Source organism: Neofelis nebulosa, chromosome 5 (genome assembly GCF_028018385.1).
Source record: "Neofelis nebulosa isolate mNeoNeb1 chromosome 5, mNeoNeb1.pri, whole genome shotgun sequence".
NCBI classification, from domain to species: domain Eukaryota; kingdom Metazoa; phylum Chordata; class Mammalia; order Carnivora; family Felidae; genus Neofelis; species Neofelis nebulosa.
This window is the reverse complement of record NC_080786.1, coordinates 30310819-30337794: the sequence shown is the minus strand read 5'-3', so window position 1 is coordinate 30337794 and position 26976 is coordinate 30310819. Positions and strand designations below refer to the sequence as shown.

Sequence of the window (26976 nt, the reverse complement as noted above, 5' to 3'; positions counted from 1 at the left end):
CTCTGTCCTCTAAAGAAAGAGAAACTCTTGAAACCTATTGTTCTCTGTTATGGATGTACAGTATTATAGTTTATTGATTACTGCGTTGTTGCTGGTCATTTATCTTGTTTCTTGTCTTCAATTTTAAATAATTTTGATTAAAATCCTTATACACATAAATTTGTATCTATATTTGGTTTCCTTAGGGTGGATTTTTAGAAGTGGAATGAAGGGAGTCAAAGAGTATAAATATTTGTAAAACTTTGATATATATTCACAAGTTGTTTGCTTGCTATACTGTAACATTCAGTATTATATTTAAAGAATATAAACGTTTCTGTTACAACATCAAATGCATTCCTAAAAAAAAAAATTCCAAGATTGCCTGTTCCCTAAAAATAATAGGACTTATGGGAAAAATAAGGTTAAGGGCAAACCACTCAAGACCTCTGCAATTTTCAAACCAAGTACTAACAAAAGCATAATTGGTACCTTATGAGATAACTTGGACAGCCCAGTCAAACCACTTAGCACAGCTGAGGCTGCCTCAGAGGATAGTTAAAGATATTAAAATGTAATAAGATGGAAATCGCTGGCCTACATGATCTTGAGATAGCACAGACGTAAGTAGATTTCTAACCCAGTGGAGCTGCCATAGAGGAGGGCATATGAGGAAGTACAGCTTGCTGTGTTCCAGGAACCGTGTGTAGGCTGGCGGTGCTCCTCTGAGCAGGAAGCCCTGGTTGCAGGTGCTCATTTTTAGTTTTCTTAAAATAGGGCAGAGAGGGGGGTGCCTGGGTGGCTCAGTCAGTTAAGATTGGACTCTATTTCAGCTCAGGTCACGATCTCATGGTTTGTGGGTTCCAGCCCCATGTTGGGCTCCATGCTGACTGACAGTGTGGAGCCTGCTTGGGATTTTCTCTCCCTCCCTGCCCCTCCCTCACTCATTCTTTCTGTCCTTCTCTCTTTCTCTTTCTCCCTCTCCCTCCCTCCTTCTCTCTCTCTGTCTCGCTCTTTCTGTATCTATCTCAAGAATAAATAAATTAATTTAAAAAAAATAGGGCAGAGAGGGTTCCTGCCTGACAGTAGCTGAGCCTGAGTGAGGGTCTTTTCCTTTCCCACAGAAAGTTACAATTCTTTACCTCCTATTTCAGTTCCCCTTGGCTGGGAAAATTCAAATGTAAGTCATAATTTCTGTGTTATACTGGCATTGTTATTTTATTTACTAACCACTTATAAATTAATTGGTGTTATGGGAAACTGTCTTGTGACAAAACAGACTGTTATTGCTTATTTGATAGGTGAAAATTTGAATCTCATTTTTTAAAAAGTGTATTTATTTTGAGAGAGAGAAAGCATGAGTGGAGGAGGGGCAGAGAGGGAGAAAGAGAAAATCCCAGACAGGTTCCTCACTGTTAGTGTAGAACCCCATGCAGGACTTGAACTCACGAACCATGACATCATGACCTGAGCCAACGTCAGATGCTTAACCAACTGAGCCACCTAGGTGCCCCAATTTGAATCTCATTTTAATGGTTTCTTCAGAAAATTTGAAACCCTTTCAAACTAGGTATAATTACCTTAGTTCATAAAGAATGTCTATTTCAAAACAAATATTTTCAAAATCTGTAGTCAGAAAACATCAGCTCTGTTTAATAATTGTATTAGAATTTAAACACCTTGATCTAGAGTAGTAAATTTCAAATTTCCAATTTATTTTGGTGGCCATTAAGTGTTTATAGATATGGATCACAGGGATCCAAACTATCAGCAGCTTATAAATATTAATTTATTTGTTGAGAATAGAAGTCATGGTTTTGTAGTGACTCTCATTTTGGGGAATGGCTTCATCCAAGAATATGCAGCATTAAGTTATAGCACCAGAGAAGGCAGAGAGTAGGGGAATCAAGTCAGCTCAAGATTGGCTGTTTTGGGGTTGGGTAAGCATGTCCAAATTAGGCTGGTGGGAGAAAGTTGAGAGTACTAGTAAAGTAACTGAAGTAATTGGGGTCAAAGCCAGCAAGAAGAAAATGAGGAAATGATTGGTATAATAAAATGGAAGAAACAAGGATTTTGGACACTAGAGATCGAATGAGCCCCGAAAACAGCTATTGTAACAATAATGGGGACAGAGCTGGAGAGCTACTAGCTATTGAGATATTACAGTTCAAGATTTTGGAGGTAGAGCAATTTATATATTGCTGCTGCCTATAGAAATGGGTTGCTTTGGTATATGTGAAGGTTATTGTTGGAGTTGAGGAACAAAAGGAACATTGAAGGACAGATTGAGAGAACAGTGGTCTCAAGGACATTGGGAACCTGCCATAACAATTACAGAATAAGGATGTATAGAAATTATATAAATTGGTTTCAGAGTCCTCAATGAATGAGGTAATTATGATACTGGGAAAATTATGATGTGATGGTATATATCTAAAAGGAAACAGGACTTTTGATAAGGATACTTCAAGTAATCATCTGAAGTGGTTATAGAGATTCAGGGCAGTGCCCACTGAGGGTGGGAGAATGGTTCCTTCAAGGTCTACAGGGCCAGCTATGTATGCTTCAAGGGGAGTGGGTTGGTGGAAGTCACAGTGGTATTAGGGTATAGAGAAGAGTCCTTGAAGAGAGGGGGTAATGGATGGATGAACAGGGTAATAAGCATGCTAGCATAAATTGAGGTCCAAATGGGTTTTAGAACCTTGATAAAGTTAGCAGAGGCCAATGTTGGCTCAACCTTTGTTGGAATGTTGTGGAGAAATTGCTCTCGTGTTTTCAAAGAGGGCGTTTTCTAGTTAGGAACCTTGGTTTCTGTCTAGAGTTTGAATTGGTAGAACTGGAGAGACCTTGAGCAATTTGCAGAGAGGACAGATGCCGCTAGGATATTAGAAAGGGAATTGGCTATATCCCTCAGTCTCATCTTATGAGAGGTAAGAACTCAGAATTTTTAATAGGACTAAAACCACAAATTATTAAAGACTGCATGCATGGCTCGGATGTGTTTGCTTTTTTATTCTTTCTTTTCTTCTTTTATAGCCCTTTTTCATCTGGTTTTATAGGGAGTTGAATTTACGGAACCCCTAGATGTTTTTGATACTTTGAACTATACCTAGAAAACGTAAGCATTTATACATTATTGTTATCATTACCAGTAATAGCATTATAGCTGTTATTTATTGGGAACAGAGTTCTTTATGTCCCTATGAAGGATTTCTTTTTAAATTTTTAATGTTTATTTATCTTATTAAATTTAATTTATTTTTTTAATTTACATCCAAGTCAGTTAGCATATAGTATAACAATGATTTCAGGAATAGATTCCTTAATGCTCATTTAGCCTATACCCCCACCCACAACCCCTCCAATAACCCTGTTTGTTCTTTATATTTAAGAGTCTCTTATGTTTTGTCCCCCTCCCTGTTTTTATATTATTTTTGCTTCCCTTCCTTTATGTTTATCTGTTTTGTATCTTAAAGTCCTCGAATGAGTGAAGTCATATGATATTTGTCTTTCTCTGACTAATTTCACTTAGCATAATACCCTCTAGTTCCAACCATGTAGTTGCAAGTTGCAAGATTTCATTCTTTTTGATTGCTAATATTCCATCTCACACACACACACACACACACACACACATATATATACACATATATATACGTATATATACACACACACACACACACACACACACATATATACCACATCTTTTTAAAATAATTTTTTTTAATGTTTTATTTATTTTTGAGACAGAGAGACAGAGCATGAGCAGGGGAGGGGCAGAGTGAGAGGGAGACACAGAATCTGAAGCAGGCTCCAGGCTCCGCGCTGTCAGCACAGAGCCAGACGCAGGGCTCGAACTCACAAACTGTGAGATCATGACCTGAGCTGAAGTCGGATGCTTAACTGACTGAGCCACCCAGGCGCTTCTACCACATCTTTATCCATTCATCCATCGATGGACATTTGGACTCTTTACTTTGGCTGTTGTTGATAGTGCTGCTATAAACATTGGGGTGCATGTGTCCCTTCGAAACAGCACACGTGTATCCCTTGGATAAATACCTAGTAGTGTAGTTGCTGGGTCGTAGGGTAGTTCTATTTTTAATTTTTTGAGGAACCTCCATACTGTTTTCCAGAGTGGCTGCACCAGTTTGCATTCCCACCAGGAGTGCAAGAGATCCTCTTTCTCTGCATCCTCGCCAACATCTCTTGTTGCCTGAGTTAATGTTAGCCATTCTGACAGATGTGAGGGTTTTCTCATTGTGGTTTTGATTTGTATTTCCCTGATGATGAGTGATGTTGGCCATCTGGATGGTCTTTGGAGAAGTGTCTATTTTGGAGAAGTGTCTATTCATGTCTTTTGCTCATTTCCTCACTGGATTTTTTGTTTTTTGGGTGTTGAGTTTGATAGGTAAGTTCTTTATAGATTTTGGATACTAACCCTTTATCTGATATGTTGTTTGCAGATATCTTCTCCCATTCCCTTGGTTGCCTTTTAGTTTTGCTGTTTCCTTCACTGTGCAGAAGCTTTTTATTTTGATGAGGTCCCAATAGTTCATTTTGGCTTTTGTTTTCCTTGCCTCCAGGGATGTGTTGAGTAAGATGCTGCTGTGGCCAAGGTTAAAGAGGTTTTTGCTTGCTTTCTCCACGAGGATTTTGATGGCTTCCTGTCTTACATTTGGGTCTTTCATCCATTTTGAGTTTATTTTTGTGTATGGTATAAGAAAGTGGTTCAGGTTTTTCTGCATGTCGCTGTCCAGTTTTCCCAGCGCCACTTGCTAAAGAGACTGTCTTTATGCCATCGGATATTCTTTCCTGCTCTGTCAAAGATTAGTTGGCCATATGTTTGTGGGTCCATTTCTGGATTCTCTGTTCTGTTCCACTGATCTGAGTGTCTGTTTTTGTGCCAAATGTTTATTTATCTTTGAGAGAGAGAGTGTGAGAACCTGCTCACGCACATGAGCAGGGGAGGGTCAGAGGATCCAAAGCCAGCTGTATGCAGCAGAGAGCCTGACACGGGGCTTGAACCCACAAACCACCAGACCATGACTTGAGCCGAAGTCGGTTGCTCGACCAACTGAGCCACCCAGATGCCCCTCCCTATGAAAGATGTTTTAAGTTTAAATTCAGAAGTTGTTGATCACTTAAGATTAATTATTTTTTTCTACAACTCGTATGTTAGTGCTAGTGACATTCTATGGTATGCAAGCTTTCTGAGATTAGAAAAGAGAGGTAAATAAAACCTATTGACTTTTTTCTTCCTCTTTTGAAAATTTTAGGCAAATGTTTCATATAATGAATGTGCAAATTTTAAATGTACAGTTGATTGAGTTTTGAAAAATGCATATAGCTATATAAACACTACTCCAATTAGATATAGAATATTTTTATTACCCTAGGAAGTTCCCTGGTGCCCCATTGCAATCAGTTCACCAATTTCTCTCCCACCCCCTTTCCCAGGCAACCACACTGATCTGATTTCTGTCACCATAAATGAGTTCCGCCTGTTCTGGAATTTTCTATAAATGAAATTATATAGTATGTAGTCTGTGTAGCTTCTTCTGTGTAGTTTGTGAGATTCATCCCTTTTGTTACAAAGTCTCAACAGTTTATTTTCATTGCTGAGTAGTATTCTATCTTATGAATATACCACAGTTGGTTATTCATCATGTTGGTGTACATTTGTGTTATTTCCAGTTTGGGTTCTTCTGAAAAAAGTGCTATCCACATTCACATACAAATTTTTTTGTGGACATATGTTTTCATTTCTTTCGGGTAATTACCTAGGAGTAGAATTACTGGGTCATAGAGTATGTATATTAACTTTATACAAAACTGCCAGTTTTCTGAAGTAATTTAACATTTTTATACTCCCAGCGATGTAGGAGAGATCCAGTTGCTCCAACATGCTTGCCAACATTTCATAATTCTTATAGCTAGAAATGGCATCTCATTGTTTTAATTTGTAGTTCTCTGATGACTGATGATGTGTAGCACCTTTTCATGTACTTATTGTCCATTTTCATATATTTTCTTAAAAGTTATATGTTCACATCTTTTATCCAATTTATTTAATGGGACTATATTTTGGTTTGTAGGAGATCTTTGTATATCCTTAGAAGCAAGTCTTTTACTTATTTACTTATTTATTTATTTAAAATGTTTTTATTTATTTTCTGAGAGAGAGAACATGAGCAGGGGAGGGGCAGAGAAAGAGAGGGACAGAGGATCTGACGTGGGCTCCACGCTAACAGGCTGACAACAGCAAGCCCAACATGGGGGCTCGAACTAATGAACCATGAGATCATGACCTGAGCTGAATTCCGACATTCAACCATCTGAGTCACTCAGGTGCCCCAAGTTTTTTTTTTAAGAAAGATGTGTTGTGAATATTTTCTCCCAGTTTGTGACTTGAATGTCATTTTCTTAACAATGTTTTTCGAGGAGAAGTTTTTAATTTTGATGATGACCAGTTCATATGTTTTTTTCTCTTTTGATTCATGTTTTGGGTGACGATTCCAAGAAATCTTTATTTACCCTAGGTTGTGAAGATACTCACCTATATTTTCTTTGAGAAGCTTTATAGTTTTAGCTTTTACATTTAGGTCTATAATTGATCCCAAATCAGTTTTTGTCTGATATGTAAGATAGGGGTCAAGACTTTTCCCCCTGTACTTTTATCCAGTTGCATTAGCATCACCTTAACTCAGTTGCCTTGGTGCCTTTGTTGAAATTCCATTGGCCCTGTATTTGAAAGTTTATTTTTGGATTCTGTTCTGTTCCATTAGTATGCCTGTCTTTATGTCAATACCACACTGTCTTGATTACTATAATTCTTAATCATGTTGTAAAATCAGATAAAGGGAGTCTTGCAGCATTATTTCTTTTGCAAGATTGTTTTGGCATTTAAATTTCATTTTAGAATTAATTTGTTTCTTAAAAAAATCTGTTGGGATTTTGACTAGGATTACTTTATATCTGTAGATCAGTTTGAGAAACTTGACATCTGGGGCACCTGGGTGGCTCATTTGGTTAAGCATCTTACTTTGGCTCAGGTCATGATCTCACAGTTGGTGAGTTGAGCCCCATGTCGGTTTCCGTGCTGACATTGAGGAGCCTGCTTCGGATTCTGTCTCACTCTTTCTCTACCACTACCCTGCTTGTGCACATGCGCTCTCTCTCTCTCAAAAATAAATAAATATTTAAAAAAAGAAACTTGGCATCTTAAAAATATTGAGGCTTATCTAAGAGAATGGTGTCTCTCCACTTATTTAGGTCATCTTTAATTTTTCTTAAAAACAATTTTTTTTTAATGTTTATTTTTGAGACAGAGGGAGACACAGCGTGAGTGGGGGAGGGGCAGAGAGAGAGGGAGACACAGAATCTGAAGCAGGCTCCAGGCTCTGAGCTGTCAGCACAGAGCCTGATGCGGGGCTTGAACCCATGAACCGTGAGATCATGACCTGAGCCGAAGTTGGACACTCAACCAACTGAGCCACCCAGGCACCCCAAGTCATCTTTAATTTTTCTTAGTTGTATTTTTCTTAGTTATTATTTTCAATAATTCACTATTGAGAATGATGTTAGTGTAGAGGTCTTGCATATCTTTACTTAGATTTATTTCTACTTATTGGTATTTTTTTAATGTTACAGTATTGATTTTTAAATTTTGTTTTACAGTTGTTGCAAATATATAGAAATACAAATGATTAAAATTTTTTTCCCTTTTTTTAATATTTATTAAAAAAATTTTTTTTTCTCTTAACGTTTATTTATTTATTTATTTATTTATTTTTAATTTTTTTTCAACATTTTTTATTTATTTTTGGGACAGAGAGAGACAGAGCATGAACGGGGGAGGGGCAGAGAGAGAGGGAGACACAGAATCGGAAACAGGCTCCAGGCTCCGAGCCATCAGCCCAGAGCCTGACGCGGGGCTCGAACTCACGGACCGCGAGATCGTGACCTGGCTGAAGTCGGACGCTTAACCGACTGCGCCACCCAGGCGCCCCACGTTTATTTATTTTTGAGACAGAGAGAGACAGAACACGAACTGGGGAGGGTCAGAGAGAGAGGGAGACACAGAATCCGAAACAGGCTCCAGGCTCTGAGCTGTCAGCACAGAGCCTGACGTGGGGCTCGAACTCACAGACCGTGAGATCATGACCTGAGCTGAAGTCGGACGCTCAACCGACTGAGCCACCCAGGCGCCCCTTTAATGTTTATTTTTGAGAGAGAGCGTGCACACGAGTGGGGAAGGGGCAGAGAGAAAGAGAGACACAGAATCCTGAGAGAGAGAGAGAGAGAGAGAGAGAGAGAAGGAGCAGAGGGAAGGGGAGACACAAGATCCCAAGCAGGTTCCAGGCTCTGAGCTGTCAGCACAGAGTCTGACATGGGGCTTGAATTCACAAACCGTGAGATCCTGACATGAGCCAAAGTTGGATGTTAAACTGATTGAACCTCCCAAGCGTCCCTACAATTGATTATTTTATATTGGAGTTTTATGTTCTGAGACTTTGCTAAATTCATGAATTGGTTTGAGTAGTATTTTAGTAGATTTCATAGTCCTTTTTAAACACATAATCCTATCATCTGGGAATTTTAGTTCATCCTCACCAGCCTTTTTTTCTTGTCTTCACATATTGGTTAGGACCTCCAGTTCAAGGTTGAAAAGAAGTGGTGGAAGTAGACCATGTGTTGTGGTCTTGTCCTTGCCTTTTTTCTGATCTTAGAAATAAGAATTTAATAATTCACTATTGAGAATGATGTTAGCCCTAGGGTTTTTAATAGATGCTCTTTACCAGACTGAGAAAGTTTATGTCTATTCCTACTTTGTAGACAGTTTTTATCATTAAAAATAGGCTTTGAATTTTGCCAAGTGCTTTTTCTGCATCTATTGAGATGATCTGTGTTATTATCTTCTATTTCATTAAAGTAGTGAGTTAGTAATTTTTAAAAATGTTTGGTAATTTTGAGAGAGAGAGAGCACATGAGCAGGGGAGGGGCAGAGAGAGAAAGGAGAGAGAGAATCCCAAGCAGGCTCCATGCTGGTGACACAGGGCTCAGTCTCACAAACCATGAGATCATGACCTGAGCTGAAATCAAGAGTTAGACACTTAACTGACTGAGCCACCCAGGGACCTCATGAATTAGTAATTTTTAAAGGTTAGCCTCTCATATACACTTAATCATGCTGTAATTATTCTTTTTGTATATTGCTGAATTCCATTTGCTAATGTTTTAGGGAGAACTTTATGTCTCTATTCAAGAGGTACGTCAGTCTGTATTTTTCCTCTCATATTTTTGTCAGGTTTTAATATCAGTGTGATGCTGGCTTTATACAGTGAGTTAGGAACCTTTTTTTTTTTTTTAACTATTTCCTGAAAGTTTATGCAAGATTGATATTATATCTTCCTTAAGTATTTGATAGAATTCATCTGGACCCAGAGCTTTGGGGGAAATTTTTATTATTTGGATTTTTAACTTATTCTTGTCAGTTTTGGTAAATTGTGTTTTTCAAGGGTTTTTCTATTTTATCTGTTATTGAATTTATTGTCATAAAGTTGTTCATACTAACATTCTTTTTAATATCTGTAGGATTTGTAGCAATGTTCCCTCTTCATTCTTTTTTTTTTTTAATGTTTATTTATTTTGCGAGAGAGCTTGAACCAAGTGGGGGAGTGGCAGAAAGAGAGAGAGGGGGAGAGAGAATCCCAAGCAGGCTCCCTGCTGTCAGCACAGAGCCTGTCACGGAGCTCGATCTCTAGAACCTTGAGATCATGTCCCGAGCTGAAACCGAGAGTCAGATACTCAACCAACTGAGCCACTGAGTCACCACCCCCCTTCATTCTTAATATTCATAATTAGTGTTTTCTCTTTTTTTTTCTTAATCTTGCAAAGAGTTTAACTTTCATTAATCTGGTCAAATAATCATCTTTTGACTTTATCTTTATCTTATAGTTAATTTCTTTTTCTTTTTTTTAATGTTTATTTATTTTTGAGAGAGAGAGAGACACAGTATGAGCAGGGAAGGGGCAGAGAGAGAGGGAGACACAGAATGTGAAGCAGGCTCCAGGCTCTGAGCTGTCAGCACAGAGCCCGACACGGGGCTCGAACTCACGAACTGTGAGATCATGACCTGAGTCGAAGTCGGACGCTTAACCCACTGAGCCACCCAGGCGCCCCTCTTTTTTTTTTTTAATATTTGTTTATTTTTGAGAGAGAGAGAGGGAGAGGGAGAGAGAGAGACAGCATGAGTGGGGGAAGGGGCAAAGAGAAAGGGAGACACCAAATCCGAAGCAGTCTTTGGGCTCTGAGCTGTCGGCACAAAGCCTGACGCAGGACTCACACAGTGTGAGGTGACTGGAGCCGAAGTTGGATGCTCAACTGACTGAGCCACTCAGGCACCCCCGTTAATTTCTTTATTACAACATTTGATCGAGAAGGTAGCCTGTATTATTTCTAGTTAGAATCCATTTTTAAAAATGTGTATGGTCTAACTCATGATTAATACCCCTCTGGGGTACTCCAGTTGGATGGGGGAGCTACCAACTGTGGTCCCACTTGGATGGAGGCTGGCAGCACAGGCAGTGAAAGAATTCATTCAAGGCAGAAAAGAAGAGATATGATTTATTGGATCTACTGTAAAGGAATGGTGGGCAGGACAGCAAAAGAGACACTGTCTGCAACAAGGCAGTGGGTGGTGAGGGGCCACAGTTATAGGGCAGAGTGAGGGAGTATGGGACATATGGAATTTTATCTTTTTTGGCAATCGTAGGAACTGTGCCTGTTTGTAATTGGTCAGTTAGAACCTATGGCTGTTTTGAAGTGGGTTGCTTAATGAGTCTGGTTGCATTCAGCCCTGTGGTCCCTATGGGCCCTTTTGCCTTACTCAAGTTTCCACTGCTCAAGCCTGTTGCCTAAAAGTAGCATCTACAACTCCCCCCCTTGTTTCTTGTCCCATAAATACATTGTTTAAATAATGAACTAACATGGAGTTCCCACCTTGGTGAATTACCGGTAGAGACTACTCCAGGTGGAGTTGTCACACAAAGGAAACTATTTGCAGCAAATAAGGTCATGCAAGGGTGAATGGGTTGCTATTATTTAGGGTTAGGATGAATATTCAGAAAGGGGGCTTTGTCATTGTATGTAGAGGTAGGCATAACGTTATGTATGCACCTTGAGGAAACATGTCTGTACATACATTGTATGTTAATGAGGCTTATGCTCTTCCTGGGGCAAAGATTTTAGTGTTATAATCAAGTAAAAGTAACTGTCACTCCATGGGGCATCTATGCAGTTGTGAGTTGGGATTTGAGCTCAAATTGGGTGGTCTGGAGCCACCAGAGGTTTGTGTGGGCAGTCCTTTTTGTTTGAGGGGTAGTTTTGGTTTCCATTATGGGATGCTGTCTGTGCCCATGGGGTTCTTTGCCTGAGTTGAAAGGTAAGCTGGGAAGAAGAGCTTAAAAAGGGTGGAACAAAGGTTGGTGGGTACATGCAGGTGGGCAGTAAAAGGTTAGTTGTTGAAGTCTAGCTAGTTAACAGAATATCCACATTAAATTTTTATGTTTTGATCTTTTGTTTTCTGAAATAATATTAGTCTCCAACTGTGATTGTAGATTTGTCTTTTTGTTATTAATGTTTTTCTATCCGTTTTTGCTTTACAGAAAGCTCTTTGAAGCTTTTATTAGTTACATTATCATAGCTCCTATGTCTTTTATTAGTATGAAATTTTTCTTACTAATATAAAATCTTTTTACCTTGTTCTAGTTTATCTCATGTCAATATTGCTCATCTACTTTGTTTTTATTTCAATTTTTAAAAATATTTTTGAGAGAGAGAGAGCGCATGTGGGCAGAGCGGGGGAGGGGCAGAGAGAGAGAGGGAGATAAAGAATCCAAAGCAGGCTCCAGGCTTTGGGCTGGCAGCACAGAGCCCAACGCAGGACTCGAACCCATGAACTGCAAGATCATGACCTGAGCCAAAGACACTTAACTGACTGAGCCACCCAGGCACCCCTAAATTTTTTTTAATGTTTATTTATTTTTTTTATTTTTTTAATTTTTTTTTTTTTTCAACGGTTTTTATTTATTTTTGGGACAGAGAGAGACAGAGCATGAACGGGGGAGGGGCAGAGAGAGAGGGAGACACAGAATCGGAAACAGGCTCCAGGCTCCGAGCCATCAGCCCAGAGCCTGACGCGGGGCTCGAACTCACGGACCGCGAGATCGTGACCTGGCTGAAGTCGGATGCTTAACCGACTGCGCCACCCAGGCGCCCCAATGTTTATTTATTTTTGAGAGAGAGGGAGAGACAGAGTGTGAGTGGGGAAGGGGCAGAGAGAGAGGGAGACACAGATTCCAAAGCAGGCTCCATCCAGGCTCTGACCTGTCAGCACAGAGTCGGACGTGGGTCTCAAACTCATAGACCCTGAGATCATGACCTGAGCTGAAGTTGGATGCTTAACTGACTGAGCCACCCAGGTGCCCTGTTTTTCTAATTTTTAAAAGTTTCGTTCCAGGTGTGCCTCTTGTAAACAGCATCAGTCTAGACTAGAATAAGACATAGACTTTAAAAAAAAATTTTTTTTTTTAATCTTTATTTATTTTTGAGAGAGAGACAGAGTGTGAACAGGGGAGGAGCAGAGAGGGAGCGAGACACAGAATCCGAAGCAGGCTCCAGGCCCTGAGCTGTTAGCACAGAACCCGACACGGGGCTCGATCCCCCCCTTTTAAAAAAAACAAAAAACAAAAAAACAACAAGCACATTTAAGCCGTTTACAATTATTGTGATTGCTGATGTTTTCTTTGTACCCAGTTTTCTTGTTGCATTTTCCCCTTAACCTTTCTCTCACCTTCTTACCTTCCTTTTTCCCCTTCTCTAATACCACCAGTTCCTCCTCCCAGTGTTTGCTGGCAGTTCCTGTCCTGCCAGCAGTGAGGGTCTTTTGCAGAAAACCTCTAATTTTGTCCCATTGCATTTGGTATCTCTACAGAATAACTGAATAAAGCAGTGTTACCCAGACAGTGCTCCTTTCCCCTATGTAAGCTTCAAATCTCATTTCTGGATTAATGATTGTTTTAGATTCAGTTCAGAAATGAGAAAACTAATTTTACAGGAGACATACCTGTAGCAGAGTTATTGGTTTCTGTATCTATATCATAGAAGGTGTGGAGATCTCCATATTGACCTCTGCATCAAGGTTTTAGGCCCACAGTATAGACTTAGTAAAAATGAGATTTACATTTTGATTGGTCTCTCCTGTACCCTTTCCTTCTAGCATATGGAATATATATGTCATGCAGTACTAGAGGGACACCTAGATGAAATTTAAATAACCATAAATCAATTGAGTTACCCTGCTTTTATTCATTCAGTTCTTTTGGGTTATCATGAGAGAAAGCATCTGTTTGATTCTTTACTTTTGTCAAACACTTGCTGATAACCTCCCTCCTTACTTTTTTGTAAATAGTGAACTGGACTTAAGCTCACTCACTGCCTCGTTAGGCACCAGTATTTAGCTAGAATTTAGTAATACCATTTTGTTTTCCTTTTCAGTGATTTCTTTTTGTTACCTTGTATTTTTTCACAATAATTACTAATTTTCCATTCAAGATAGTGATTAAATTTTCCTTTAAAATTTTTGTTTTAAAAAATTAAATCAATTTCAAAGAAAAATGCTAATTGGAGAATGTGGTATATGTTGGGAGGTTAGATGTGGCCCTGATGGAAAAGGTAATATGGGAGCGAGTGAGATTTGGGAGTTGCTTCTCCAGCATTTCTCAGGCATCTTGGTTATTTCTGCTTTATCTGCAGAACTAACTTGTTTAACAAGTATTTACTGAGCATCTGCTTTGTTCAGAGAACTGTTCTGAGAATAGGAGGAGAAATACGGTGTTCACCTTGTAGTCTAGGTATGGGAGAGGACATGTGTTGATGTGGCAGCTAATGTGAGCGTATGATGGTAAATGCTGTCAGAGCGGCCAGGACGTTGTGCAGATGAGGAAGTGGAGGCCATCTCTGGCTGGGGTCTTGAGGCTTTGGCTCAAACTAATGTTTTCACCTACGTACCTTTCTCTTTTCCATTTTGAATCTCTTTTCCTAAATCCACATCAGTTTTGCGGAGAGAAGAAGCTCTTGTGTGTAGGCATTACTCTGAGAAGGATCGGGTCCAAAAGGAGTGTCACATTGGTCCTCAGGAGACAGAAGGGCTTCCGGAGTTCTGGATCTAACACACCTGTGTTTAGCTGGATAGCTACCTAATTGTTTTTAGTCCCATCTTCATCTTTATTGATGATGATGAAACTCATAGTCCTACCTGCTTCATTAGACAGCATATGTGAGAGACATTCATGATATACACTTGTATATCCATATTATTTTCATTCTTATTAGTATTTGAAATCCTAATGGTTAATGATTTTGACTGTAATTTTAGGTGTTTAATTCTTTTTTCTCTATTTTTTTTTCTAGGTCTTGATGCAGAACTTTATTATGTGAGAAATGACCTTATTAGTCACTACGCCTTATCCTTTAACCTGTTAGTACCCAGTGAGACAAATTTCCTGCACTTCACTTGGCATGCAAAGTCCAAGGTAAGAGAGTAGTCAACCAAAGATGTCAAGACAGGACCACTCGGGCCCAGATGCCAATGCAAGGCCTATATCTGAGGGATGGACTGCCATCTATACAAAAGGGCTAGTAGGTGGTGGGCTGTAGCAGTACTGAGTCTTTTCAGATTTATATTTTAAGTCTTTAGCCTATTCCTTTAGACTTTCTCAAGTCCTATAAAATGAAGGTAGCCACCATTTATGTCAGGCTTATGACAGAACATTTATGTCCTTTCAGGCTTTTCAAGCAGGGATGCAGATCTAATGTGAAGAGGGAACAGTTGAACTTGCTGATGTTCTGTTATCTTTTTATTTTTTAATTTTTTTAAGTGTTTATTTGTTTTTGAGAGACAGAGACAGAGAACAAGCAGGGGAGGAACAGAGAGGGAGACACAGAATCTGAAGCAGGCTCAGGCTCTGAGCTGTCAGCACAGAGACTGATGCGGGGCTCGAACCCATGAACTGTGAGATCATGACCTGAGCCAAAGTCAGTTGCTTAACCGACTGAGCCACCCAGGCTCCCCTTGACTGTGCTGTTATTGTGAAACAATAGGAATGGAGGATGGGGAAGTTGTTTTAGGCGTGTTTGATGTGATGGGTATAGTTCTGCCATTTATGGAGAAATGGTGAAAGTAGGGTACAGCAGATGCAGGCACCCACGTGTGCTGTGGCCAACCTCCTTTAACTGTAATGAACCTCTTGCCTGGCTTACTTGTAGCTGAATTCTTCACATTTTCTCTGACTGACTGAGCTCCACGAACATGAAAAGTTTTTTCATACGTCAAAAGTGGGAAGCTGAGGGAAGAGCCCACCTCCTCCAACCAACTTTAATTTCCTTTATTAGCATTATATATGAACTGAGTAGGATTTTATTTGGGAAATAAAAATAGTTTTGCTACTAAAATCTCTAGCAGAGTTTTTTTTTTAAGTATTACAAAGTGATATTTGTCCTGATATTTGTTGCAAGTCATTTAAATTTGGTGACTTTAATATAGATCTTTTTATCTACTTAGAAAACAATAATGAGTACTAGGAAAACCAAGTATTAATAGAATTATTTAAAAAACTATCAAGACTTTGTAGATCTATACCCAGAAATTATTGTTGTTTATAGTTTTGTATACTTCAAGCTCATTTTTTTAAAATGTTTATTTATTTTTGAGAGAGAGAATGAGAAAGAGAGAGAGAAAGAGAACGTGAGCAGGGGAAGGGCAGAGAGAGAGGGAGACAAAGAATCCTAAGCAGGCTCATGCTGTCAGTGCAGAACCCAGTGTAGCGTTCGAATCCATGAACCGTGAGATCATGACCTGAGCCCAATCAAGAGTCAGATGCTTAACCCACTGAGCCACCCCCACCCTGCCAAACTCACTTTTTTTTTTTTACCTTTTTAAACAAAAAGGGGATTTATGACACCTATGTTGTACAGTATTTTCCCCCTTACCTAATACTGTCTTTTGGCATCTTTCCATTTCACTACTTACAGATTTAACTCATTCTGTATAATGGCTTATTATAATATGATATTGTATGGATGCATGATTATTTCTTTTTAGTTTATTTTTATTTTTGAGTGAGAATATTTTTAAATTTTTAAAATTTTTCATCTCCTTCTCCTTATTTATTTCTGGTGACAATGCTGTTCAACACTAAAATGGAAAACAACGTACAAAAAAGGAAAAGGTAAAAGACAACTTTGACAATTATCTATACACTGGATATAGTGGCAAAGAACATAATATGGTCAGATTCTAGTTACTTTTAACAGCTTTACTGAGGTGTGATTTACGTACAATAAAATTCACTCATTTTGAGTACATAGTCCAATGATTTTTTTGAGTTTGTGCAGAGTTTTCCAGAGTTGTGCAGCCATCACCACAATCCAATTTTTGAACATTTCCATCACTCCAATAGGGTCCCTTCTGCCTGTTAGCAGTCACTCTTCAGTCCTACCCCCAACCACAGGCAACTACTCATCTACCTCTGTCCTTATGCGTTTGCCTGTTCTGGACATTTCATATAACTGGAGTCATAGAAAGTGTGGTGTTTTGTGACTGTTTTCTTTCACTTAGCAAATGTTTCTAAAATTTGTCCACGTTATAGCATGATATCAATACTTCATTCCTTTTTATTACTGAGTAGTATTTCTTTAAAAAAATTTATTTTAATGCTTATTTTTGACAGAGACAGAGCATGAGCGGGGGAGGGGCAGAGAGAGAGAGGGAGACACAGAATCCGAAGCAGGCTCCAGGCCCTGAGCTGTCAGCACAGAGCCTGACGTGGGGCTCGAACCCACAGATCACGAGATCATTTCCTGAGCCGAAGTCGGACGCTCAACCGACTGAGCCACCCAGGTGCCCCGAGTAGTATTTCTTTTTAATGGATAGACCATAATTTGTTTATCCATTCACCAGTTGAGGAACATCTGGGTTGTTCTACTGTTTTTTTTTGGGGGGGGGGGGTCTACTTTTTGACTAGTTATGAATGATGCTGCTGTGATCATTTGTATACAAGTCTTTGTGTAGGCTTATGTTTTCATTTCTCTTGGGTATTTACCAAGGTTGGAAATTGCTGGGTTGTGTAGTAAAATTGTGTTTAATTTCTTAAGAAACTGCCATTTCTTCCAAAATGGCTGCACTATTTTACATTCTCATCATCAAAGTACAAGGGTTCCAATTTCTCTACATCCTCACCAACACTTGTTATTTTCTGGGTTTTTGATTATATCCATCATAGTGGGCATGAAGTAGTATCTCATGGTGGTCCTGAGACAGTGAGAATCTTAAGCAGGCTCCACACTCAGCACAGAGCCTGATGTGGGACTCGATTTCATGACTGTGAGATCATGACCTGAGCTGAAATCAAGAGTCAGATGTTTAACCAACTGAGCCACCCAGGCACCCGAATGTATGATTATTTCTTAAGTGCCTCATTGACACATGTATTTTTAATAGCATTTCACTGTTTCAAACAATGCTTCCTTTCTGTGTTAGAGATAGTTTCCTTCCCTTCATCTGTCAGGCAAAATCCATAGTACAGAGATAGTAAAAACAATTGGTAGTTCATCTTTTGTTACTGTTTCTACCTTTGTTATTGTTGAATATAGAAACATAGAAAAAATATGTGTGTGATTGTGTACTTGGGTGTATATATATGTGTGTGTGTGTGTGTGCATGCATACATTGAGAACATCTTTGTTCAAAAAATTTTGTGCACTTGTGGCATAATTTTTGAATAGTAAATTATCACCAAGTAGTGAAATGGCAGGGTCAGAGTGTTTAAAGTTTTGATTAACATTGCCAAATTATTTCTCCTTCCCTCTCCCAAGATGGTACCAATGAACCAATGTTCGTTACCAAATGAATAGGGGTGTTTATTTATTTCTTCAGTTCACTCCTTAACACTAAATATTTTAAGTATAGTTGTTTGCTAATCAGTGAGTAAAAATGATTATATAACTATCCATATATTCCTATTATTATTACAGTTGACCCTTGAATAACGTGGGGGTTACAGGGTACTGATGTGCTCCCCCTGCAGTTGAAAATCCACATAGAACTTTTGATTGCTTCAAAACTTAACTACTAATGGTCACATATTTTGAATGTTATAGATATTTAAAAAATTTTTTTTAAATGTTTATTTTTGAGAGAGACAGAGCATGAGTGGGGGAGGGGCAGAGAGAGAGAGAGAGAGAGAGAGAGAGAGAGAGAGAGAGAATATGAAACAGGCTCCAGGGTCTGAGCTGCCAGCATAGAGCCTGATGTGGGGCTTGAACCCACAGACCACACGATCATGACCTGAGCCGAAATTGGTTGCTTAACTGACTGAGCCATCCAGGTGCCCCATATGTTATAGATATTATATACTGTAATTCTTACAAAAAGTAAGCTAGAGAAAGAAAATGTTAAAAATAATCATAAGGAAGAGAAAATCCATTTATAGTACTATACTATAAAAAAAAAATCTGTGTGGGACGCCTGGGTGGCTCATTCATTTGAATATCCCACTCTTGATTTTGTCTCAGGTCATGATCCCCGAGTCATGGGATTAAGCCCTACATTGGGCTCCATGCTGAGTGTGGAGTCTGCTTGGGGATTCTGTCTCTCTCTCTGCCCCTCTCCCCTACTTGTGCTCTCCTAAAAAAAAAAAAAAATCCACATAAGTGGGCTTGTGCAGTTCAAACACATATTGTTCAAGGATCAGCTGTATATATACTCAAGCATGTTACAGAAACATTATATACACATATACATACAGGCATTAAAATATAAACTGCAGTAATGTGATTAAAGTTGACTTAGCTTGGATTCTGGGTAAAACATATGTGCCTTGTTGGAGCACCTCAACTGTCCAACACTGTTGCCTTGGGGTATCCAAACATGGGCTGCTTTTTTAGCAGTAGATAGGTCTCTTTAGGGTGAAAACTGCAAAAACAGGTCAAGAGAGAGAAGTCATGCGAAACAATTAAGAACATGTAGTAAATGGTAACCTGGATATGCTGAACTGCCAAAATAAATGGTACAGATAATTCAGAAAAGGTTCACCTGAGACATTAAAATTTTTTTAATGTTTATTTATTTTTGAAAGAGAGAGAGAGAAAGACAGAGCACAAGTGGGGAAGGGGCAGAGAAAGAGGGAGACACGGAATCCAAAGCAGGGAGACACAGAATCCAAAGCAGACTTCTGTCAGCACAGAACCCGACACAGGACTCAAACTCATGAACTGTGGGATCATGACCTGAGCTGAAGTTGGACACCTAACCAGCTGAGCCACCCAGGTGCCCCACCCTGAGATATTTTAATATGATCTGTGTCATTTTCAATGAGTAAGCATCTGGACTCTTCAAGGAAACTGGACTAACACATTTTCCAGTATTCTTATATAACATTATGTGACCTTATTATTTAGAGGTGGGGGTAACTTTTAATTTTGATATGATTTCAAACATAAAGGAAAATTATAAGAACAGTACAAATAATTCTCATATATCCTTTACCCACATTCACTGATTATTACTGGTTTGCTTACTTTATCATTCATTGTTTCTTTCCCTCCACTCTCATGCACACACCCTTTCTTCTTGAACTATATGAAAGTGAATTGCAAGCATCCTGCCCATTTAGCCTTGAATACATCAGTGTATATTTTCTAAGAATAAGGGCATTCTTCTTCTTCTTTTTTTTTTTTTTTGTAAAGAGTGGGTAAGGTGCAGAGAGAGAGAGGGGGACAGAGGAACTGAAGCAGGTTTTGCACTGACGGCAGAGAGCCTGATGCAGGGCTTGAACTCATAATCCGTGAGAGCACGACCTGAGCTGAAGTTGGACACTCAACCAACTGAGCCACCCAAGAGCCTGAGAATAAAGGCATTCTTTATAAAGCCTATGTACAATGATCAAAATCAGGAAACTAAATGTGGATATAATACTGTTATCTAGTATCTAATCTGTAGTACTCATATTTCACCAATTATCATGATGATGTTCTTTATAGCTCTTTTTTTCACCTGATTCAGGATCATCCATGCAGTTGATTAAGGTACCTTTAATCCTCTATTAACCTGGAACATTTCTTTGGCCTTTCTTTGTGTGCTTTGACCTTGATGATTTTGAAATAAATAGGCCAAGTATTTTGTAGAATGTCCTTCAATTTGAGTTGTCTGAGGTTTCCTCATGATTAGATTCAGGAACGTGTCTTTGCTAGTAACACCACAAAAATGCTGTCCTTCACAGGACACATGATGTCATCTTGTCCTATTACTGGTGATCTCTGATCACTCAGTTCACTAGGTTTCTCTACCAAAGTGTTCTCCTTTGGGATGAGTAAGTAATTGTGGGGAGATTTTGTGAAATTATATTTAAAAAATTCCATTCCTCATCACCCTTTAAACTACTAGTATTTGCATCTGTGTTTAGAACTAGGTTTCACTTTTTAGCCAGTGCTATTGATGAGTAGTAAGTTTCCTCTCACTGGAAGAGGTCAGATCTATACTGGGTAACTATTTCGTGGGAGTGTTGTAGAGGGAATTCAAGGATTTGTGGAGCAGTGGGTCTTGAATTTTAAGTTCCCTTGCAACTCTGAGATCCATTGTTTCTGTGAACATCTTTTAGGCAGAGAATCTTTTTATATTCTCCAAAAAATTGATAATAAATCCTTTGTTACTTTTCCTACCTTTAATGTTGGTAAACATAAAAGCAAATAATACATATATTTTAAAGTAGCGAAAAATCGAATGAAATAGTAGAGAATCTATTCTAGTACTCTACTGCCGTTGAATAGGGTATGATTATTCCTGGGCCTACTTAGGAAAAAATAATGATCTAACCTGGGCAAGTATATGGTTAGTGACTTGTAAATAAAAATTGGCAGTGTGCCATGTGGCAGTTAGAAGTGAAGAGAATTAAACTCTCTTAATCATTCTTTTTAAAAAATACACATACATTAGATGTTTTTTATCTGGAGTGAGTTTCAGGGATCTGACATTGCTAATAGTGGATGTCTGAGGACTTTTAAAGCCTGTCGCAGAAGGAAGTTGGAGTGGAAGAGAGTAGATAGAGGTATGGGTTCAGATGAATATTATATATTTGAAACAGTACTGGCCTGGGCACATGTTGGGTCAGGAGGAGCCTTGGCATAGCTCTTATGGTACTTCCATATTCTTCACTCATAAATTCTAAACTACTTCTGTGGCAGGTTTTAAATACCATCATTAGTGCACATTTGGGCTACTGTTGCTGATATGATATTCCTGGGAGGGCAGAAGTTCCCTGACTTGTTGGAGGGCATTGCCACCTATTTACACATCTAGGACAGAAGCCTAGAAGGGGTCCAGTACTTCTTCTCCTGCACCTGCCAGGTCCAGTTGATTGTCTTTCATAATTATACCTTAAATTCATCTCCTACCTCTCTCTGGACTTAATGCCTCATCTGTAGTTTGGGCCTTTTTTGTTTCTTAACTAGATGGGAAATAGTTTTCTAACTAGTTTCCTTGCCTCTGGACTGACTTGTTGCTGCACTCCTGCCCCACCCTCACCCCCTACTCCCACCCTCAGAAGCAACTCTAGGGCTCCCAGTTGCCACCAGAATAAAGTTCTGATTTTTTAGGAAGCCTTTATGATCTTGTCCCTGCCTTTCTTTTCTCCTTCCTCTCCAGCTAGTTATTTAGTGCCATTTTGTTTGGCAATTTTTTGAATGGCCTGGACTCTGTTACGTTGCTGCTGTTTATATTGCAAGAAATTCCCTTTCTCCATTCTTTATTTACCTCACTAACTCCTGTTCGTCTCATAAATCTCAGAACTGGTGTCACCTTTCCTTCAACCGTGTCAGGTGCTTTCTGTACCCACAGCACCTTTCTCTTTCCTCCCTCATAACCCTTAGCATAATCTAACAGTATTGTGGTGGTTGATTTTCTTTTCTGTCTCTCTCCTAGATGCAAAACACTTCAAAGTGAGGAACTCCTTTTCGTCTTTCTCTGTGTTCCCTGTATAGCACTTGGTACTTACGCTTGGTTACAGGTGCTCTTTTACTGACTACAGAAGAGATGCATAGATAGAAGCCACAGGGCACAGCTCAACAAATGGGGATCTTCTGAGCACTTAGAGCTTTTTAAAGTTAGAATGTACTGCTTTCGGAGTGGTGAATTTCCTGTTTCTAGAAGTGTGAAACATAGCTGGGTATACTTGACACTAGTTGTCCATCTGGGACTTTTCACATATTTCACTGTGAATAAAGTTGTAAATTTGGAGGAATAGATGAAATTCAAAGATTGAATATATAGCAAAACTAATTTCACAAGTTCATGTGTAACAGGGTTTAGAATTTAGGGGAAAGTAATCATCTTCTATCTTATAACGTTTTATAATAAAAAACTAAGGAATATATTTGTATTCAGTTTCAGGCTTTGGCCACCAATGCAACTCCTAATTCCAGTTTTAGGTTATAATCTCTTTGGTAATTAATTTAACTTTGCTTATTTTAAAATTTGGCCTTTTGAGTATTCGATTTATGTATATGGTACAGAATTCAAAAGGCATAAGGGAAGGGGTAAACAGTGAAAATTAAGTCCTCTACACCTTCCTAGTACCATCCCCAAACAATCCAGCCACCGAGTTTCCCTTCCATTGGCAACCACTGTTACCTGATTCCTGTCTTCTATTCTAAGGATAGTCTGTGCATGGATAAGCACAAGTGTATATGTATGTGTGTGTGTGAATATGTATATATATATATTTTTTTTTTTAACAAGTTATACACTGCGTACTTTCTGCAGTTTGCAGAGCACTGAACAACATATTCTGATAAAGGTTCTGTGTCCCTGCATATAGACTTGAACTTTTTTCCTTCAAATCACTAAAAAAATACATTAAATGGTTGCACTTTGGTTTATTGATCACTTACTATGAAAAAAAAAAATAAGACCTAGATTTGGAAGGAGACTTGCTTAAGGTAGTATTGGAAGCAGAAGACACAGGAAGTAGAGATGACTTCAAGTGGGAAAGTCATACAAGGGAGCAAGAGAGACATGACTTCTTCACCTGGGGAGATACAGAGGGTTCTTCACCTAATCTTGTTGGCTCTGAGATGCGATCGTGAACTTTCTGGAGGAAGGCTGTGGATCCTACACTCTAACCCTTTATCAGAATTTCTCAGTTCTTGCTTTTTAAGATGAGCCAGGAGGTAAAATATTCACTTCCAAAAATCTCAAGGTTCTCCTTGATATGTCCGTTCACACCATAGATACTTTAACGTTAGTTTTCACACATCAGAGCTTTTGCTAATAGTGTTGTTCTTCAGTGTTTACTTGGCTTTTGTCTTGCAAAACAGACTATGGTCTTCTCAGAGGCTAAAGCTGTATCTTATTCTTGACATCTGTGTCAGATTGCTTTAGTGAGTGGTTGTTAAATACCATTGGTTAATTGCATTTCCAGGTGGGATAAAAACACTGGTAATTTCTTCTCTTTCACAAGGCCACATGGTCATCAAAAAAGAATGCAAAGATTACTAGGTGGTTTTAACAAATAATTAGGTTCTTCTGTATTCTGGAACATTCTCTGATATCTGGGGGAAAAAAGCATTCCATTGCATCTATTAAGTGTCTGTAGGTATTTTAGAGAGTTGGAAGGCAAAAATATACCAAAATGTAGCAGAATATTCCTCCAACTCACATCCACTCTGTATCTCTTCTCAGGTTTCAGGAATTCTTCATCATTGTCAGGAGGTTTTGTAGGGAACTTGTCCAGAGTTCCTGCAGCAGCCCAAGGGAGAGCCAGCAGTATCCCCTGCAGAGTGGGATTTCTATGAAAAAGGAGCACTTCTGGTCAATTCAGAGAAATTAAAAGGCTATCCAGCTGTAGGCAAATGTATTCACTTTAAATCTGTACTGTGTTCCAGAAGGAAATGGCTTTACTCATCAGCTGCCTGTTGGCAATTGCCGTTTGTTTCCAAGTAAGGGAAGATTACCAAAAATGTTTATTTTTTAGCTTATTCAAATATTTATATTTTCTCTAGCTTCTTTTCTGAAATATTTTGGCTCCCTCTTTTTTCTGATAAACAACTGCTGTTCACATTTTCTTTGTTCCACTAGTTTATGAGTGTTAGCTTTAGAATGGATCTGTTTCTTCAAGGATCACTGGAAAGTGAGATTCCATGTAGATCGATACATGGCAAAGTAGAGAAAATTTACAGTTCTCTGACCCCAGAAACTGCAGTTTAAAAATTAATATCCTAAGGATTTCAGAGGGAGAAGAGAACCGCCCTGTGAATGCCTCACATATGTAGATAGTCCCTCAGAAAGGGGGCCAGCAAACGGCAGGCTTCTGTGCTCTCATACTCCTTGTTCCTCCAGGCTGCTGTTCTGGCCAGAAGTCAGCCTTCTTAAACTTGCTACCCAGTCCCTTTGCCACCTCTCCCTAGCTCCACTCACAAGCTCATTTCCCTTCCGCCTTACTTCCTTGAGATACTTAGGTGTTAGTCTTGCCCCCTACCCTCCACATTGCCGTTAGGGCCTGTGACCCCATTTGCTGCTCTCTGCTTTCTTAGAAGTTCTGGTCTCTGGTTAGCTGTGTCTCTGCTTACGATAATGAGACCTAGAATAAAAGAAATAGCAAATGTGGGGAAACATACATTTGGTTTTGAATCTGTTAGATTTGAGAGCTATAAGATTATTAGACATATATGTCTAGTAGGTAATTGCACCTATGGGAGAGGTTGAAGTTATAGGAGAGTGAGAGACCAGTGGATGATACAAGATCCCATCAGTGATGAAACGGGTTAGAACCTAATATACTAGGAGAGGAGTGTTTATTATTTGGAGAGGAGAATATGTCTTTCCTCGGGGCTGGAGGGCAGAGGTTGAGTACTCTAACAGATCTCTCTGGTGCTGAAAAGAAATAAAGAAGGGGGGGGGGGCGTCCTTGTGTGCTAGCTAAAGGAGATAAGAACATTGAGAGTGAGGAAGTGGGGAGGGCAGCAGGTAGTGAAGTGGTGAGGTCCTGTGACATTTGGAGTGAGTAGACTAGGGAGAGAGAAGAGGCTGTGATGAAGGGCTTGCTGATAGGATTATGGGTCTGTCTTGAGCTTAGGGGTCATTCTTGTGTAGCAGCACCCTTTTCTCCAGGAATGGATTTCCTCCATCCATGCTGGGCAACATGAGAGTGAGAGGTGGTTAGGGTGCTGGTGCGGCCCTCTAAGAGTATGGAGGGGAATGAACCAGTTATCATGTCAGTAACCTTGTAGTCTTCGGGGCATAGTCTGTAGGAAAGTGAAACCAGGCCACTGGCTGGATCAGAGAGAAGGGAAATAGCTGAATTGTCCACTGTAGCCCAGTTCTGTACACCGCCATTGGCTTACACATGTGTTTCATAAGTGTTGGCTGAATCAGTGATGGAGACAAAGAAACTGGTTTTATAGGAATCAGAGGTAGTGATGGGGTCTTTGATAAGGTGGGATTTTTGTGTTTGTTTTGGTTCTGGAGTAATTCTTTGTCATGTAGGTTTACTGAATACTGTAATATTGAAGCCCACCCGGGAAGGTGACAGCAGACAAAGTGAGCCAAGGGCCAAGGCCTCTGCAAAGTTTTTGTCTGTTGTTGATGTTTATGGCATGAGAAATAGCCATCTTGAGTAGAATTTGTGAGCTTCAGGGTCTAGGGGATTTCTCATGAGGGAAGCATGTCTAGAAAGGACCTAATGACCTTAAAAGAATGCAGACCCTATTGTCTAGACCCTAAGGGTTAGGTGTTGTAAGAACTGAATGATAGGCAGGGAGAAGAGATCTGAGGAAAGCCAGGTTGTAGGAGAAGGTGGAGAAGACATTTATGAAAAGGCTGAGAGTGTAGGGGGCTGTTTAGAATAGTGGGGGTCCCAAGACGGAGGACAAAACAGAAGGACTGCAACAAGTTCTTGGCAGAGCACTGGAAGGCTTACTTGTGTCAATCTCTGGGGTTAGTAGTAGGCTGGTGCTTATAGGGGAAGCACAATGGGGCAGTGGGGTAGCTACTTTGGGATGACAGCTGATGCCACTGCGGTATGCATTTGTCAGGGGACCTGTGCCAAGCTGACAGGTGTGTTGTCTTAATTATCCTCTTTGATCCTCATAATGTGTTAGCCTCATTTTACAAAAACTGAAACTCAGGAAAGTTAATATACCTAAAGGTCACACAGTCTCATGGTTCCTATCCAATTCTTACTGATTATGCTTAATTTCTTTTGTGCACTTGCACTTCATGTATTGTCCTATTCAAAGACAGCATAGATACAGGAATATAGTCAATGCATTCTGTAGTGTTATAGTTAGTGAGTGTTGCTGGAAAGTCTGCTCCTTCTTGGCCCAAACACAACGGTGTAGCTAGCTCTCTAGCACCCCCTGGTGGCAGTGACAGAAATGTGGTGTGCTAGGGTAAGAGTGAATACTGACTAGCCTGAGGTACCACAAAGTCAGTGACAGGCAGCAGCAAGACCATTTTCTTTGTTGTGAACATGGCACTTCCCAAATACAGCCTTTAACAGTTGTTTGTCTGTGTATCTTAACTGTAAGGTAATAATATGATTTATACCCCTACAGTGTTTAGGGACATTCAAGTATGAAAGTGTGAAAAGACACCCACAGTGAGAGTTAAATCCATTGGCTTGAACCCTTCTTATCCGTTGATAAACACCCTTTGCCCCAGCCAATGTCCACGTCCATCCCTTTCCTTATAAGCTAGGATGGTACTCTCTTCCTATTTCCTTTCATCTTTATTATGTCCCATTTCGTTGGCTTTTTTCATTAGCATATGAACACATTTTAATACTGCCCATTGAAAAAAGAAAGAAAAGCTTTAGAATCTGTCACCTCTTTCTCACACCACTCCCAACCTTGTTCCATTTTTCCTAGTTAAATTTCTTAAAG

The 26976-nt window shown here is 39.4% G+C and overlaps 1 protein-coding gene across 3 annotated transcripts in view; it reads left to right on the top strand.

The window, feature by feature from the left end:
* RYK (receptor like tyrosine kinase) overlaps positions 1-26976 on the top strand; it is a 104764-nt gene that overhangs the window by 22078 nt on the left and 55710 nt on the right. For all 3 annotated transcript variants that reach the window (XM_058729945.1, XM_058729943.1, XM_058729944.1), the window contains exon 2: positions 14455-14576. In XM_058729945.1, the coding sequence (XP_058585928.1) occupies positions 14455-14576 (122 nt within the window). The remainder of the gene's footprint in view (positions 1-14454; positions 14577-26976) is intronic.